The 17,374-nt window shown below is 36.4% G+C and overlaps 2 protein-coding genes across 5 annotated transcripts; one reads left to right on the top strand and one right to left on the bottom strand.

Annotated features, from left to right (window-relative positions):
- Window positions 1–271: 271 nt before the first annotated feature.
- Window positions 272–14,078, top strand: LOC127243109 (uncharacterized). 4 transcript variants are annotated; one of them, XM_051262981.1, is made up of 25 exons: window positions 272–805; window positions 2,395–2,764; window positions 3,203–3,357; window positions 4,312–4,551; window positions 4,870–4,979; window positions 5,078–5,155; window positions 5,233–5,339; window positions 5,842–5,936; window positions 6,011–6,141; window positions 6,578–6,681; window positions 6,751–6,828; window positions 6,923–7,001; window positions 7,168–7,336; window positions 8,023–8,093; window positions 8,858–8,938; window positions 9,025–9,098; window positions 9,579–9,675; window positions 9,762–9,821; window positions 10,421–10,475; window positions 10,601–10,980; window positions 11,067–11,831; window positions 11,916–12,704; window positions 12,809–13,381; window positions 13,485–13,543; window positions 13,608–14,078. In XM_051262981.1, exons 2-25 carry the CDS (start codon window positions 2,409–2,411, stop codon window positions 13,792–13,794), a joined length of 4,893 nt encoding a protein of 1,630 aa, XP_051118938.1. In that variant the 5' UTR covers window positions 272–805; window positions 2,395–2,408; the 3' UTR covers window positions 13,795–14,078. The 4 variants fall into 4 exon arrangements, with proteins under 4 accessions (XP_051118938.1, XP_051118937.1, XP_051118936.1 ...); XM_051262980.1 differs by having other exon boundaries at window positions 11,913–12,704; XM_051262979.1 differs by having other exon boundaries at window positions 272–800; window positions 11,067–12,704.
- A 207-nt stretch (window positions 14,079–14,285) lies between these two features.
- On the bottom strand, window positions 14,286–17,364 carry LOC127243114 (uncharacterized). The gene is made up of 7 exons (XM_051262987.1): window positions 17,017–17,364; window positions 16,841–16,912; window positions 16,105–16,172; window positions 15,638–15,767; window positions 15,403–15,483; window positions 14,721–14,816; window positions 14,286–14,637 (listed from the first exon to the last, which is right to left on the bottom strand). Exons 1-7 carry the CDS (start codon window positions 17,164–17,166, stop codon window positions 14,548–14,550), a joined length of 687 nt encoding a protein of 228 aa, XP_051118944.1. The 5' UTR covers window positions 17,167–17,364; the 3' UTR covers window positions 14,286–14,547.
- Between the last annotated feature and the right edge of the window lie 10 nt (window positions 17,365–17,374).

Raw genomic sequence — 17,374 nt, 5'->3', positions numbered from 1 at the left:
AAAACTAAAATTGATAAAACAAATTTAATTCGACCAAAATTGATTATTACGAGATTGAAGGGTCTCAAAAATGATTTTTGTTCTACTTTTAATCTTTATAAAAAAAAAATTACTATTTAAATTTTATATAAAATATTAAAAAAATTAAATTGAATATTATTTAAAAAAATTCAAAATTTAGAACACCATTATAATTATAATAATGATAATTAATAATGATACATTATTAAGTTGAATAGGGCGCGGTGGAGGTGGCGGTGGTCGTGGTGGTGCCCAGGCAGGCAGGGCAGGGGCAGGGCTCTGGGTTTCGCTCTCTACGACTACGTTGAGTGTTTGTTGTGAGCGAATGAATGAATTATCAGTATATTCATATATATAGAGAGAGAGAGAGAGAGGGAGAGAGAGAGAGAGGTCATCTTCATCTTCACCTCTGAAATTGCAGCAGCAGCTTCTTCTTCTTCCTCTCCTCCGCCTGGTGCGTCTTTTTGTTCCTGTTTTGCCCTTATGTCTAAGGCAGGCATATAAGACGGTAACCTGGTAATGGCAATCGTATCCTATGTACCAAATCGTCAAATCACAATTACCCTCGATTCTTTTCCCTTTTCTTATTAAATAAATAAAACCTTAATTAATAATTTACGGGAGGCCTTTCCCTTCCCTTCCCTTGCCCTTGCGCTCCCCCGAAATGCCCAAAACCTGCTGATGATGGCTGGTCGATGCTGATGCTGATGCTGATGCTGATTCCATTTCCAAATGCGCACCGATGATTTTTCCCCATAGATTTCTCAACTCAGCCTCTGGTAAGGTAGTAAAACATTCGCTACACTACTCCAGTTTTGTATTTTTATTTTTCCCTTTTTCCGATTCTCAACATCGTTTGCTGCACATACACGAAGAATTAGTGCGGGTGTGTGTTTGACTGTGTATTTTTCTAGGTTTATTAAAGCAACTAAGCTGGTGTTTGATCAGAAATCTCCATCAATGTGTGCTCTTGGTAGATCCTTATATGTTTATCTGCTTCTATGACTTTGGTGGCTAATCGTTCTATCTTTTATGATCGCTTTGGGATTTTATGGATGATATGCACTGGAATTAGATTTGGAGTGAAACTTTGCAGTTCTTCAAAAGTGGAAACCCTATGTGTGTGATGCCAGTTTTGAAATAATGATAGAACCTTGATTTCTCTACTTAATTTTTTGAGACAATGAGAGCTGTAACTAATACAATATTACTTCCACGTTGCATTTTGTAGTTTTTGGGGATCCCTGAATGGAATCAGATAATGCCATGGATGATTTTCTATCCAATTTAATTACTTTAAGTGTTTGTTGAAGTTCTGTCAGTTTGATCGAAGTTAACTAAGTTTTTCAAGTTAGCGGGAAACATACAGGAAGACCACATTGACTATTTTATACGGTGTCAAAGACATCTTTGGTCTGCTTTGGCCTTGGGTAGAATTATTCTAATGTAACAGTTAAAAGTTAACTTCTATTAGTCTATTTTTACTTCTTAGCAAGCTTATATGATGCTTCCAGTTTTGATCTAAAGGAAGAATTTTAGAATGATATTTTTGCCTTTTGCATCGATAGAAGCTTGATTTACGATTACAGTGCATATGAATTTATACTCATTGCTATTATTGTAATTATATTAATTTTTTAGACAAGTAAAATATCCAACAACTGGCAATTCTATTATTATATTGTGCCACTATTTTATTTATTGGATTCTTGTGTTTGTCACAAATAATCATTTTGCCTATCCTAAGCAACCTGCCTTTGCTTACAGTTGGTTCAGATGGCTAAGTATGCCATGAAGGTTTGTTTATTTTTTCATTAAACCTGCAGCTGCGACTCATGTATATGCAGAAACTCCGCAGAGGCTTTTAGCACTGGCTTGAGCCCTGTGTGTTATGCTTGATTTATTTCATTTAACCTCAGTATCCAATAATACTGTTAGACCCATGGCTGAGTAATCTAGGCTCTCTACTCCATAGCTAGGGTTTCTATGATTTCAACTGGATTTTGTTTTCGTTTCAGACTTGTGGCTTGGGACAGGAGTACTCCTGTATTTTGATCATGGGTTTTACTGAATTTTATTTCGATTCGCTATTCATTGGACCATGCTATGCATTTAATCTTGCATTAATGTCTGTACTTAGCGAAATTGACTGTATATGTATCTATTAAACAAAATAACTTATTTTGCTTTCTACTAAATTGTATTCTATCATGCACAAAGAAATGAAATTAAGTTGCATATATATATATATCACACTCAATTTTTGGATGAGTATACCATTTCGTTGTTTATCCTTCAACCATTCTATTGTTTTTGTGCTGTTTATATTTTTTACATCTAAATGTTAAAGTGAGACATTGTTTTCTGCTTCAGGTTTTGTGTGAATCATGGATCTTAGGAAATGCACAAGCCTTAGCGATGCACCTTCTCTGAGGGTTGGTACAGTAAACTATCCTCACAAGTTACAAGCAAAGGCTCAAATAGATGATGTCGAGGAGCCTTCAGACTGTGCTGCTTCCATGGACATACATCTTGACGTTCGGGAGATTTATTTTCTGATCATGCATTTTCTATCTTCTGGGCCATGCCAGAAAACATTTAGACAACTATGGGAGGAGCTCTTGGAACATGAGCTCTTACCTAGAAGATATCATGCTTGGTATTCTAGAGGAGGCACACTTCGTGGGGATGAAAATGTTGATGGAAATTCATGTCCTCTAAATTATCACAATCTAATTGCAAGGTAAAGTATATTTAATATTCCTACACTTGTCTTTCTTTTTCATTTGATGGAGATTTTGTAATCCTTGTGATAGGTCCGTTAAAGGAAACTGAATAGTATCTTCCGTCAAATAATATATCTACTGCAATCTTTCTTTGAGTGACTTATATATCTTTGTTAACCTAAGGTTAAAATGCCTAGTATTGATGATGCTATAATAGTTAAGTATTGCAAGTTTAATGTTCAATATTCTCATGCTATATGAATTAGCTTGCATAAATGGAGGATGGGGCATCTTATGAGATAGTTATAAGCAATAGCATCCTTAATATATTATTGTCTCTTCTTTTGATAATTTCACTGATTTTGGGAATCATACTTCAGTAAGGTGCTGGATTTTTCTCTGAAAACAAGTCACTTTGTTTGATTAAAACCTAATACATTTGAATCTTATGCTAGGTATCCTCACATTGAAAAGGATCACTTGGTGAGGCTGCTGAAACAACTGATGTTGATGACATCTCCTCCATTAGGATGTATGGTTGGAGGGACTGCTCCTAGTGCTGCTGATGTTCCTACAGTTCTGGGAACTGGGTCCTTTTCTTTGCTGTCGTGTATGATTTGCTCTTTTGCTGTTTTTCCCTTTTCTTCATATTTTCATCTAGCACATTTACTGAACTAATATTCAACTTAACTTTGCGGGAAATGAATTCTTTGTTGATTTATTTGTTTAAGACGTCTTAGATCAGCTTTCTCAGCATTATATATCTTTACTGGTATCTTTTGAAACCATTAAAATTTAATGCTCATGGTACTTTCTATGTAAAAGTCTATTACAGTCATGTATATTTATATTTCATGAAAAAGATAGAAGTGCACCAAGTTACATCTAAGATAAGTATGACATGTATCCGTGCTCTAGACTGTCTTCTCTATCGGGTTGTCTTTGCAGCTTTTCGAGAACTTGGTGTTCAATGGTTTCAACTAATTCTCCCATGTTTTCTAGTTTGGTTTTTTACCTATTATAGCTCTTGTTTGAGACATCTTGTTTTTCCAATCTTACATTCTGAAACTAGTCTGGGACTCTGGGCTGCCAGATTGCATGATTTTCAGGGTTCATGATGCCTGAATAAAAACTATAAATTTTTCATCTCTTTTGCTCCAGGAGCTAACAAAATTTCAATAAATTTTATTCTTACAAGTGGATTTTCAGAAGGCACAAATGGCTGACAGATTGTCATTTTGTATGTAATATGTAGTTTTCTGGATTTATTTTTATAATTACCTGCTGATATCACCTCCAAAGTAATTATATAGTGTGGCACATGTTTAAAGTGTCTGGGCAATAAAATGCATAGAATTTTAATAAGGCTACCCTTGTTACTGACTGAATTAACTGATGTAGCTGGCTTCTTCATTTCACATTAGCTGTATTAATGTCATGCAGCTGAAGCATCTAGTCATTTGAACCTTTTGATAGACTGTTGTGTACGTACAATTTGACTATAAATTTATATGAATCTCTTGCGGGGGAAAATACGTTTTGAGCAGTTTTACATGCTATGCAGGTGAGAGAAATAAAGTAAATAAAAGAGGGCGGAATGTGATGTCTCATCTGCGCTGGCCTCATATGCAAGCTGATCAGTTTAGGGGGCTTAGCTTGAGAGAAATTGGAGGAGGCTTTACAAGACACCATCGTGCCCCATCCATCCGTCTTTCATGCTATACCATTGCCAAACCATCAGCTATGGTGCAGAAGATGCAAAATATAAAGAAGTTAAGAGGGCACAGGGATGCTGTGTATTGTGGTAAATATAAGCTTTTGAATTCCAGCGGACGGGAAATTCCATAACCTAGTCCTTCATTAGAAATCTTGATACGGTTTGTGCTTGAAGCAAAACATAAGTTCATGTGGTGTCTTATTTTGATGTGTGTGAATATCTTGTTGCCTAGAAAATACATTTTTTGTCTTAATACGATCAGTTTTATTTTATGCAAGTGGTATGCCATCAAAATTTGTTCTGCATGGAGGAGCTTCATTTGTTTGTTGTTGTTGTTTCCCTTTTATTTTTTAATATCACATTTTTACTGGAGTAGTTTGATACATAATTACTTTGGATTTGTAGCAATATTTGATCGTTCTGGTCGCTATGTGATTACTGGAGCGGATGATCGGTTGGTAAAGATTTGGTCAATGGAAACTGCATTTTGTCTAGCTAGCTGCCGTGGACATGAAGTAAGTTTAAAGGGTGTGGACTACCTATAGGGTATATTCTATTGTTTTCTTAAATTCAATAGTACGTTTAACATTTTTTTTTCTTGTAATTTTTCTAGGGTGACATTACAGATTTGTCTGTCAGTTTGAATAATACCTTGGTGGCATCAGCATCTAATGACTTCACTATTTGTGTTGTAAGATTTTTTCTCTCAAATCAATTTGATGTATAGTTTCTTTAGCACTTCAGAAACCGGAATATTGTCTTGTGCAGTGGCGGCTGCCAGATGGTTACCCTATTTCAGTTCTGCGTGGGCATACAACAGCTGTTACTGCAATTGCATTTAGTCCCAGGCCGAGTGCTCCATATCAGCTCTTATCGTGAGTTCATTAGTAAGCATTATAATTGTTATACTAATTAACTTTTAAATCAAGTTTTATTTGGGATCTGACAAGTTAACTGTTAATGGCTAAATCGTCAATACAAAATGCTAACGATTTATTCCTTCATATGCCTATATGTGTTTTATTAGTTCCACCAGTATGTTTATGACGAGGTCACTGTCTTTTTTTAATTTAATCCAGTGATTCTAATAGAAACACTCCAAGGGCATTTCCTTTATTTTTAGATGTTTCCTGTCTTCTCTATAAGCTTTCCTTATCAGTGTAAACAACTTATTGAAGCTTCTGTAGTCATAATTTTAAGTAATTAAAATATGAGCTAAATGCATTTTATTATAACTCGTATATGAAAACTGAGCAAAGTATTTTCTGTACATTATCACCACGGAAGATGATATCTCATTTTCTGTAATACCTATCTTTGTACCATCATCATGTGGTCAGCTATGTCCTGGTAGTGAACTAGTTCAAACATTCACAGGTCATCAGACGATGGAACATGTCGATTATGGGATGCTAGATACTCCCAGTGCCGACCTCGTGTTTATGTCCCAAAGCCTACAGATTCTATTGCTGGTAGCAAATATCTTCATTATCCACTTTATGCTGAGAGCCAATATAGAGGGACTAATATCTATGTACTGGTGCAGGAATGAACAATGGTTTGTCCTCTGTGGGCACATCATCAAGCATTAGTTTACAATCCCATCAAATACTATGTTGTGCATTCAATGCTAATGGAACTGTTTTTGTTACGGGGAGCGCTGATACGTTCGCTAGGGTATGAATTAACATCCATCTGTTTGATGTACAAAATGAAATTGCTTTGTCACATTTGTTCCTTATTTAGTAAAAAAAGAAATTATTTCATTTTAATCAGTAAACAGAACTGGACTACTAAGTTCTACAATGCTTTTGACGAATTGATACATGTAAATAATTGCCTTGTCCATTGTGCTCGACTGTACCAAGCATAGTGTAGCAGGTATAAAAATGTAACTAATTGTGGATGAGTCAACTCCTTGCTTATGGCTAGACATGGTAATAGATCTTTATTCAACATGTTGGCTACATAACATGCACAAAACTGTTTGATCTGCTGTTCTTTGACCCAACTGATGCTTTTAAAAATATTGACAAGAAGGTGATATGAGCTTAATAATAATAATAATAATAATAATAATAATAAAAGAACTCTAAAGTGCTTCTCTTAACAGGTTTGGAGTGCTTGTAAACCGGGTACAGAAGATCCTGATCAACCATGTCATGAAATCGACATCCTAGCTGGTCATGAGAATGATGTTAACTATGTCCAGTTCAGGTTAGTAGCCTAGTAGGTCGCTACGTGCTACTAGGACTTCTTCTTGGCCTTACGCTGCTTTCTTTACAGTTGTAGTGCCGTGGCTACAAGATCTTCTCCATCAGATTCAATCATTGAGGATAGCACCTCAAAGTTTAAGAATTCCTGGTCTGTTATTGCTTATATGCTTTTCCTGTTAAAATTGTTACACCCTTGTGCTGGTTTTAGATTTTACACACAAATTATTTATTAATAATTGCAGGTTCAATCATGACAATATTGTAACCTGTTCACGGGATGGAAGTGCAATTATTTGGATACCTAGATCACGGAGATCTCATGTTAGTTTTTCTTAGTCTAAAAAAAATTAAGTTCTAGTGCTCATTATGCGAATCAACTTGAGCATTTTGCGCAATTGCTTATTGCAAGTGCTTATATTAATTTGCCACATACATGGTTGTAACCTTGTACATCATCAATAATATTAATTTTCTTCCTTTCTTATAGGGGAAAGCTGGCCGTTGGGTTCGGGCTTATCATCTTAAAGTTCCTCCCCCACTTCTACCTCCCCATCCTACTCGAGGTGGTCCTCGTCAAAGATTTCTTCGAACTCCTCGTGGTGTTAACATGATCATATGGAGCCTGGATAACCGCTTTGTGCTTGCAGCTATCATGGGTAATCTATTTTAATAGGGAAAGCCTTTTCTTCACTTACCTGTTAAAACAATTAATTTATGTTGTTTGCGAATATAAGAAGGATAACGTTATGCTTACTGTGTTCATAAGTGGTATCTTTCCAGATGAACTACTCTTCTCCCTCTCAGCATGCACGGGTACACACATCCTCATTTTAATAAGATTGGATGTGTGATTATTGATGCAAACCTTATTGCCGCATAAGTCGGTATAGATTTCAATAGGATATACAGTCCACAGAAGTTCAGTGAATGTTGTGTTCCCCGTATCTTCGGAGAAGAGCTAGTTCTTTATTTCTTCTTCTTAAGTTAGTCATTCTAATTGCCGTTGTACCTTCCCAAATCCCAACCACCTAAACATGCTTGTAGCCTCTAAAGTCTGAACATGATTAGATGGTTATTAATTTGTAACGGGATAACCTGTTCATTCACTGCAGGGAAAGTGATAAATTGAGGAATGAGGACATTTTGTTATAACTTATAATGTCATTTTTTTTTTTTCAAAACACACACACACATATAGTTTTCCTTATTGCTCTCATATTAAATTAGTTATCCATTTTATTTTGTTCTACATGCAAATTTAGGACTTCATGCTGAATCATTCAAGAGATATTATTTGGTAACTTGAGTTGGAATCTATGTTTATGTTGAGATATTTCTGCAGATAACAGAATATGTGTTTGGAATGCTAATGATGGTAGCTTGGTGCACTCCTTGGCTGGTCACACAGCTTCGGTAAGATCAGTTAGACTTGGAAGTTTGCTGTTATGTTGTAAGTGACTGCAGCTTATAATCTTATGTGCATCAATATCTTAGTCAACGGTCTTCTTGTAAGGAACAAGAATGAAGTTTGCATTATTCCATTGGATGCAAGTCATGAATAATGCATGATGGAAATGCCTGGTGAACTAAATTGATAAAGTAATCATAATAATAGAAGATTTTGCAGTTCTCTTCGATGTTCTTTTATTGCCTGTTGCCTGTGTTGCCATGATAAAAAGATCGCATACCTACGTAAGAGTTACATTTTTAGATATGGTCATTATCCAATAATTCTAACATGGTATTGAGGAGGTTCTGTGTACAGAGCTTAGGTGCCATCATTTTATAAATAATGCATCGCCTATATATGAGGAGCCATTCTATTTATAAGTCTTGCATGAAAATTCAAATAATTTAATAACTTGATTTGGTGCAGTGTTTCCTAGCTTATATTGCATTCTAGGTGCTTCCATTCTTCTCTCTATGATTTCTAGGGAGTTTTCACCTAGGGGTTTTATATTATTTTATGCTTAATTAAATTTGTTTATACCATTGTTCTACTGTATGTTTTCTTCACAAGCTATAGTGGGGGCTTTTATGAGATATGAATATATGTTGGTGGAGGTTAGCAAGTGCTTTTGTTGGATCATGGTCTCTCCGATACCAAGCCACTGGAAGATTGAATCATTGCCATTTATGTGTTCTTAGTGCTCATAATGTTGTTTGAATGTTGGCAGACTTATGTCTTGGATGTGCACCCTTTTAACCCAAGAATTGCTATGAGTGCTGGGTATGATGGGAAAACAATATTGTGGGATGTAAGTTAGATAATATTCTAATTTTTCAATAATTTGTGAATGCTAGTTTTCTCTATCTTATTCTTTTATGTTTATTTTTGTCCTAGATATGGGAGGGTACCCCTATAAGAGTATATGAGATTGGTGGACGCTATAGGTTGGTTGATGGGAAGTTTTCACCGTAAGTCATACCCTGTGATCTTTTATCTGCATATCAGCTTTCCGTTTTTTTGGTCTATGAAATTTCATCCTCACTATTTCAATATGATTTTAGTGAACCATTTAGGGTGTGTTTGTTTGGAGGTTTGGATTTTGAGTTGGGATTTGAATAGTAAAAATTTTGAATTTGAATAGTTGTATGATGTGATATAAATAGGTGTTGATGTGATGTTTTAAATGTAAAATTGATTTTTAGTATAATATAAAAAATGAAAAGTAGGTGTTTGATTTGATGTTTTTGGGGAGAAAAAATGGGATGAATAGTGGATTGGAAATCCAATCCCCCAAACAAACACACCTTTATTTTTTCTGGGTATAATTTAAGCTCATGAATTAATGCTAGTCATTCGTATTTGAGTTTGTTATCTTTATGTTTGCTCTTCTTTCTTGATGGTTCTTTTGCTTTACTTATCATTCAAAATACCGTCTCTTGGTTATGTAGGGATGGCACATCTGTTGTGCTTTCAGATGACGTAGGACAAATATATCTAATAGACACTGGTGAAGGGGAGTCCCAGAAAGATGCTAAATATGATCAGGTATATGGATTGCATTTTCCCTTCCCACTTCTCCTCTCATGATCATTCTGATCTAATAGTGTGAAGCGTGTATTCCTGTTCAACAGTTTTTCCTTGGAGATTACCGCCCACTTACCCACGACGCTCATGGAAATGTTGTTGATCAGGTGATCTTTTTTCTTGCATATATTGTCATTTCACTTTAGGAGATTAGTTCCTTTTTGTTGCTATTTAGAACTGCTTCTACTTCATTTAGTTTTTCTCTTTTGTTTTGTCATGCTGCATATCTTTCCACTATATCCACAGTTGCCACATATCTGATTTGGTGCCCTTGGTGTACCAAATCACCGTGAACTCCATAGCAGTCTGGTTTGGTTAGTTAAGGCTATTATTTAACCTCAGATTTACCCTCTAATTCAGAACACTAGAAGAAATCTTGAGTATTATGGGACGGAAAAAGCCTCAAGGAAGATGATTTATTGGTGTTATTTTGACCAAAAAAAAAAAAAAAAAGAAGAAAAGAAAAAGAAAAGAGTGACATTTTGACATAGCTTTTGGATTTGATAATCCATTTACAACTTACTTTCCCTTCTGATTCTCCTAAATATGACAAGCAGGTCGCATTCACCCAAGTATCATCTGTATATATATATACATGGAATATGGCTTTCGTTGATGGCAGTTCTTGTCATTAAAATGCTGCATATGTGGGCTGCATAATTTCTTTTTCTTTTATTTAAATCACTGTTTGTTTTCTCTGGTTCAGGAGACTCAACTCCCACCACATGCTAGGAATATTCAAGATCCGTTATGTGATTCAAGTATGTTTCAGTTTCTGTTATATGTTGGCCATCATGCCTGAATTGGTTGGAGTTTTTCTGCAGTTGTTTTTTTATATACAGATATTCATCTGTTTTGCTTAACCCTATCGCTGGGGGAATCACAGGCATGCTTCCATACCCAGAGCCTTATCAGAGCATGTATCAACAACGTAGACATCGTGCTCTTCAAAAAGAGTGGCGTCCTTCATCCATAAAATTTGCTGTTGGCACTGATACTGGGATGGGCCAAGAAGTTCAAATATTACCCTTGGCAGATTTGGATGTACTTGAGCCACTGCCAGATTATGTTGATACTCTCTGGGAACCTGAAAATGAAGTCATGAATGATGACAATGATTCAGAGTATGATATTGCAGAAGAATATTTTACATCTTCTCCTAGTGTCAGCACATCAATTGATGCAGGTTCTAGTGAAGAAGACAATGTAATACGGAATAAGAAAGAGAGTATGCGTCGGGCAAAGCAAAGAAAATCTATGGTTGAAGTAAGATCATTTTCAGAAATATAATTATTTTTGGAAGCTTCCACTGTCTAAGCAACTTCTTCTTTTGGTTTTTTTTTTTTTTCCAGGTTGAGTTTACAACTCCTTCAGGTAGACGGCCCAATAAGAGAATTTTGAATGGACAAGGAGGAAGTACTTCCAGAAGTAAAGCTCGCAAAAAATTAAAACATGCTCAGAATACCTCTAAAAGGAAGCCTACGAAGTCAAAGTCATTGAGACCTCAAAGAGTTGCAGCACATAATGCTATCAATAGCTTTTCCCAGATATCAGAAACCTCTACTGATGAAGAAGATGAAGATGATGGTGGTTCAGCAAGTGATACATCAGACAGCGAGTTGTGTTTGGAAGATTCAACCATTCAGAGATATTCAAATGTTCCAAGTGTATCTTTGGATGGGTCTGAAGATTGTGGCGATCATCCTTTGAAGAACTTTGACTCTGATATCAATGTTGGGAACAAGAAGAAATTGGTTGTTAGGTTTTCACTTCATCGGCGTGGTGCACCTACATACACTAATGGTGTGGGCCAATTGAAGGATCAAGCTTGTGATGCATCTTCATCTTTGAGAGCTGATGAAAAAAGCCCTGATGTAGACAGGGCTAATTCTAGATCAGGGGATTTGGGTGGTTCATCTTCTTTGGATATGGTTGGTAAGGAAGTGACTGAAAATTGTAGAAGGTTGTCTGAAAATGCGGAAGAACCAACTGAAGTAGGCAATGAGCCAAGTGCATACCCAAGTGGCAATGGCTCAAATATGAGTTGGGGGAAGTTCAAAATATGCATGGCAAAGGGCGTTCATCCAGAGACTCATGCTCAAAGGATGGTGAATCCTGTAAGAACTAATAATCTCTGTCCTGATGAAAATGAAGATAAGTCATTGTTATCTTTTACATCTTCTCGCCATGTCCATCAGCAGGTGGACAGTGATTCTGGAGGGTTCTATAAGCAAACATCTCAGAGTGCAGAAAAAGACTCTTCTAACTCAGAGCTTCATGAATCTAGTCACCCCATTCTTGATGCAAGACATTCATTTGAATCTCAAAATAATACTGTAAAGAAGCCAACTGTGCTAAAGATAAAGACAAAGAAGCTTCTGGGGGACTCTTCTTCCAAAGTACCAGGCAAGAATATCGCAGATACCTCATTGGGTGGTGGTTTAGATGAGCTGATGTCAAGAAGGGTTTCGTCAAGAGAAGGAGAAACAGTTTTCAAAGATTCAATGACAGGCAGTCATCCAGCTGAAACAAATGGTATGCTGAATATCCATGTAAATGGTGATGAAGCCTATGACAGTAATGCACCTGTGGGCTTCGATAACCAAGGGGCAGAATCTGAACCTGACATGGAAACTGATTCAGCTCGTAGGACTAGATCCTTGAGGTTGAAGATTTCATCCCAGGATATTGGCCTTGCAAACAATAACTTGGAGATGGGCAACTATCTACAACCAGGTACATCAAGCGGTACCAGAAAGTCCTCCAAGAAAGATGTTGATTATTTCCCATCTCAGAGGTCCAAACATGTTGGAAGACCCAGGTCTTCCAGGAAACAGAGAGGGGGTTCCCATGGGGGAGACGCAAGTTCTTTGATTGAAGACGACCAGCAAATTATGCCTAAAAGACAGAATTGGTTGTTGATGTCGGAGCAAGAAGAGGGATACAGGTACATCCCTCAACTAGGAGATGAAGTTGTGTACTTGCGACAGGTAAGCGATCTAAGCTGAGTTGAGCTTCAATTTTATTGATGGTTTATTCTCTAAATTCATTTAGTAGCTTACCAGACCACACAATTGCTATAAATGTTATGCAGGGCCATCAGGATTACATAGAGTTGACCCACGTGCTGCAACAAGGTCCTTGGCAGAGATATGGAGATAAGATTAGAGCTGTTGAAGTTTGTTCAGTTGAAGACCTCAAGTATACGACACATTCTGGTTCTGGGGAGAGCTGCTGTCAAATCACACTCAAATTCATTGATGGCACTTGTGCTGTAGTTGGCCAAAGATTCCTACTGATACTATCTGAAATGGATGACTTCCCAGATTTTGTGGTTGAGAGGACATGGTATGAGGCATCTATGGAGAGAAACTGGACAACTAGGGACAAATGCCTTGTTTGGTGGAGAGATGAGGGAGGGGAAGCTGGTGCTTGGTGGGAAGGCCGCATCACTGCAGTTAAAGATAAATCTAGTGATTTCCCAGAAAGCCCGTGGGAAAGATACCTTGTTAAATACAAGAATGATAATGCTGATTACCGGCGCCATTGCCCTTGGGAGCTGCACGATCCAGACAGGCAATACGAGCCTCCCACCATTGACATGAAAATCAAACCCAAAATCGCGAAAGCATTAAGAGAACTAATGCAGACAGCTAATAAGGATAAGGTCTTTCTCTTCTTCCCCTTCTTGATTTGGCTTTTGCAAGTTTATCTAAAAATGAATGGGAAATTCCTAGGATTCTTTTTAATGTTGTTGCCTGATGTTACAGGATAAATACGGCATCTTAAAGCTGAATGAAGTTGCACGGAAGTTAGATTTCATGAACAGGTAGAAAGTGTATGTTTGGTTGCTAAAAATTCGAACTGTGCACTGATTCTTAATGCTGCTGCAGATTTCCTGTTCCATTATCTCTTGGAATAATCAAATTGAGAGTGGAAAGCGACTATTATAGGAACCTGAAAGCATTGAAGCATGACATCAAGGTAATGCTATCAAATACTGAATCTTACTTTTCAAAAAATACAGACTTCTTGAGAAAGGTGAAGCGCCTATCAAGCTGGTTTGATAAAAACATTTAGGGTCTGTAGCTGCCTGCATTCGTTTTTTCTTTCGTAAGCCTACAGATTCGATTTTGTTGCATGGATCTATTTGGCTTGCTCAATAGTCAATAGTGGCATATATTCCGATACAAAGGAGCTGCAGAATGAAAATTCAGTTACAAAAATTTGATAGGGAACTGGCAGCACCCTAACTGGTTACAAAACCTCATAGGAGTGAAGAGATTATCATTTGTATATCAGAGAACATGAGATTCTTTTTTAATCATCATTTTATACTATAGAAGAACTCTTTTCGTCGCAAACCTTCCTTAATCTGTTAACTAATTATTCTTAGTTTTTTTATCTGTTGTTTATTTGATTGCAATATTTTTGTTTAATAATGTTCTTGAATCCACGATCTGGGCATTGTTTAGATTGTTGTAGTCGAAGTTATTCCTGATACTCGCCTCCTAGGAAATAAATATTCGAACGAAAAGATCTTTGATTTATCCCACATGAAAGTATTATGAAGTTGGCATAGTCAAGTTCTCTATTTTAGGTGTAGGTTGTTTAGATGTTTAGATATGTCAGTGAGTAATGCGACATTCAAATATACATCTCCATAATTAAAAAAGTTGCTGCTGTTTTTCTGCCATCTACACAGATGCTTAATAAATAATTTTGTTTTCTTCATTCTATTCACGGGTAAGAATTTCCTACATATTCATCAGTTTCTACAGGCCTGGAAGAACCAAGATACCAAAAAAATAAGTAGTACAAAGAATAGTTGGATTAAACTTGTGTCTCAATGCTATGTCGCCCTCGCCCATCTTCATCTTCATCTTCATCGTCATCGTCAGAGTTAGTGTCATTATCGGAATTCTGAATCAAGAACCAGTATTAACTAAGGTGGACATTCCATATAGAGTTTGCAGTAATGTTATTACTAGAAAAAGCATTTATACCTGGTAATGAAGACTAATGGTGCTGTGTAATGCTGCCACAACCCGGATTAGTATGTACATAGGAAGAAGTATGCCACTAGCCTTCGCCATAAGCACCTGGTTCAATTAAAATTTCATTGTATGTTGGGTGTATATAGAGCTGTTAAACGAGCTGAACAAGCTCAAGTATCGGTTGTTTGAGCTCGGCTCGAATTTGTTACTGGTACAGGCTTGGCCCGGCTCGTTAAGAAAACGAACCAAAATGGTCGCTCGAGCTCGGATCGTTAGGCTTAAGTTTCAAGCACGAGCTCGATCAAGTTTGAGCTCAATTTGAATTTATGCATATTCTATATATTTTTAATATATAAATTAGATATATTTAATTTTATTCATAATTTTTTATAATAAAATATTCAAAGTTTAATAATAAATGTAAATTTTGATATAAAAAATTATATATATTGTATAAATAATATAAATATATTATCACTAACGAATTCAATTGAACTACTCAAGCTCGGCTCGGCTCGTTTATCTCTATAAACAAGCCGGGTTGAGCTGTTAACGAGCTGAGTCGAGTTTGATTTGTGAGCTACTCAATTCATTTAACAGTACTCAATTCATTTAACAGTTGTAGGTGTGTAGTCGATATGAATATGATCAATAGTTGTTTGCAAGAAAAAATGAGGAACATTAAACTTACAGTAGCCAATGAGAATGGGTAAGGCCCTTCTTCACCGGTAAGAACATCAAATAAATGTCTGATCAGAAGTAGAGCAGTAAACTGCAAAATTTCAGATAAACAAAATGAAGATGTTAAAGACACTCTGAATCCCAATCCCCAAGTTGAGTTAATAATGCAACAGCCAACTGTGCCTATATGTATGCACAGAACATAATTAATTGTAGAAATTACGGGTGATGTATGAAAGGCTTACAATGAGAGCCACTGATCTCCAGCAAGCAGCACCTGTATTATCTGCTGTTGCATACTCTGAATAATAATCTCTATCAAGAATCTCTCCCTGGTTTCCTTCTTCCTCGTTTATAGGCACTACCAGAGTTTCCCTATAAAATAAACAAATAAATACCCCACCAAATATCCCATTAATTTCATTATCTAATGATTAATCATTATTCCCCTCTCTACCTGGTCAACCCCTCTCTAATTTCAAATATCAATAAAATAATGAATTTATAATAAACTATAAACCATCTTTTATTTGCCGGGAAATCAGGATTTGGATGGAATATAGTATGAGGATTAATCTGTAGGATTTATGAATGTCTAAAGAAATGATAGGATGACTAAAGCCATGATTAATGCCAGTGCATTTAAAGAATATTGAATTGGAAATGTGACTGCCAATGCCAGCTGAGGAAATGGACAAGAGTGAGTGAGTACCTTATGGTTATTGTTGTAGCGATTAGCTGTGTCTTCTTTGGTGGAGATGTGTATCCTGGTTCAAATTTCTGCAAATTACAGGAACACAACTATTTGTTTAAATTATAAGATTATGTCTAAATCATCACATCCTTAAAAAGACATAAGAGAAAGAGAAAACAGAAATTCAAAAAGTGATGCAAGATAAAAGCTTCCAAAACAGCTGTAGTCTAAATTCTAAGCTGTCATGCAAATAGAAATTGGAGTGTAGATAAGAACAAAGGTGGAGGCCCATCCTTTCAATGGAGAAAAGGAAATTCAGTTATGTAAGCGGTAGGTCCATTTTCATGCTTGAAAATAGACTATTGAGACAGAGAGACGTATTAATCAGCCTTTCCTAATTTGATAGCGCCATGTTAAATGTAAGCCAATACAGAAAACAAACTGACTATGGCAGAAAATTTGGAACTATAAAAGAATTCATAAATATTGAACGGAAAAAACAATAGATAATAAATCCAAAACTTGAGGGCACGACAAGAATGCAGAAAATAGAATAGAATATGTGAAACTTGAGAAATTGGCAAACAGCTCAAGAACATGCTGCTGCCCAAAACATAAACTCAAATTAGGCAGCAATTAAGAATGCTACAATGAATTTATCATCTTCTAGATTGAGTTGTTAACTTGTTATTGACGAAGATGATAGGTATCAATCAAACAATTGCAATTACGATTACGATGACAAATTACACACCTGCAAGCAAATTTCACAAACTGTGTTCCCTTTCTCATCGCACCACCTCTGCACGCAATCTCTGTGTGCAAACTGAAAGCACCAAGGCGAGCAAAAGCTTAGAAAACTGTTGATCAAAATTAAATCCAAACACATGATTAAATTAATGCAAAAAAGAAAAAGAGAGCAACAAGCACCTTTACAGTTCCGGAACAAGCACAAGGAACCTCCAAGGCCTTGCAGCTCTCGAACTCTTCCTCGTGACAAATTCTGCAGATCGAAATTGCGGAGCTGAAATCACGATGATGATCATCATCATCATGAATGAAGAGCGTGACCTGGTTCATGCTAATAATTTCGTCACTGCGAACCAAATCCTCACAAGCACCAAAAGAAAAGTAGCTGGAGAGGAGAAGGATGACGATGGTCACGTCGTGTGATTTAGTATTACTCTGCGTTTTGTACAGTTCGGAAAAGCGCAGTTAGTTTGTTACATATATATATATATATATATATATGCAACGGAGCGGAGCTGAAATTTGTAAGGGTACCCCA

The sequence above is a fragment of the Andrographis paniculata genome, unplaced genomic scaffold (assembly GCF_009805555.1).
Source record: "Andrographis paniculata isolate CXL003 unplaced genomic scaffold, ASM980555v1 Contig89END, whole genome shotgun sequence".
Taxonomy (NCBI): domain Eukaryota; kingdom Viridiplantae; phylum Streptophyta; class Magnoliopsida; order Lamiales; family Acanthaceae; genus Andrographis; species Andrographis paniculata.
Note: the sequence above shows the minus strand (reverse complement) of the source record. Positions and strands in the feature narration are given on the sequence as shown.

What these genes read in the sequence shown, in the direction of transcription:
- LOC127243109 (XM_051262979.1), top strand. Translation starts at nt 2,409, where the DNA reads ATGGATCTTAGGAAATGCACAAGCCTTAGCGATGCACCTTCTCTGAGG. An exon ending in CTAGATCACGGAGATCTCAT is followed by an intron (nt 7,002 to 7,167) that starts GTTAGTTTTTCT and finishes CCTTTCTTATAG; the next exon opens with GGGAAAGCTGGCCGTTGGGT. An exon ending in AAGTTAGATTTCATGAACAG is followed by an intron (nt 13,544 to 13,607) that starts GTAGAAAGTGTA and finishes ATGCTGCTGCAG; the next exon opens with ATTTCCTGTTCCATTATCTC.
- LOC127243114 (XM_051262987.1), bottom strand. Translation starts at nt 17,166, where the DNA reads ATGAACCAGGTCACGCTCTTCATTCATGATGATGATGATCATCATCGT. An exon ending in GCTACAACAATAACCATAAG is followed by an intron (nt 15,768 to 16,104) that starts GTACTCACTCAC and finishes TTTATTTTATAG; the next exon opens with GGAAACTCTGGTAGTGCCTA. An exon ending in ACCCATTCTCATTGGCTACT is followed by an intron (nt 14,817 to 15,402) that starts GTAAGTTTAATG and finishes TAATTGAACCAG; the next exon opens with GTGCTTATGGCGAAGGCTAG.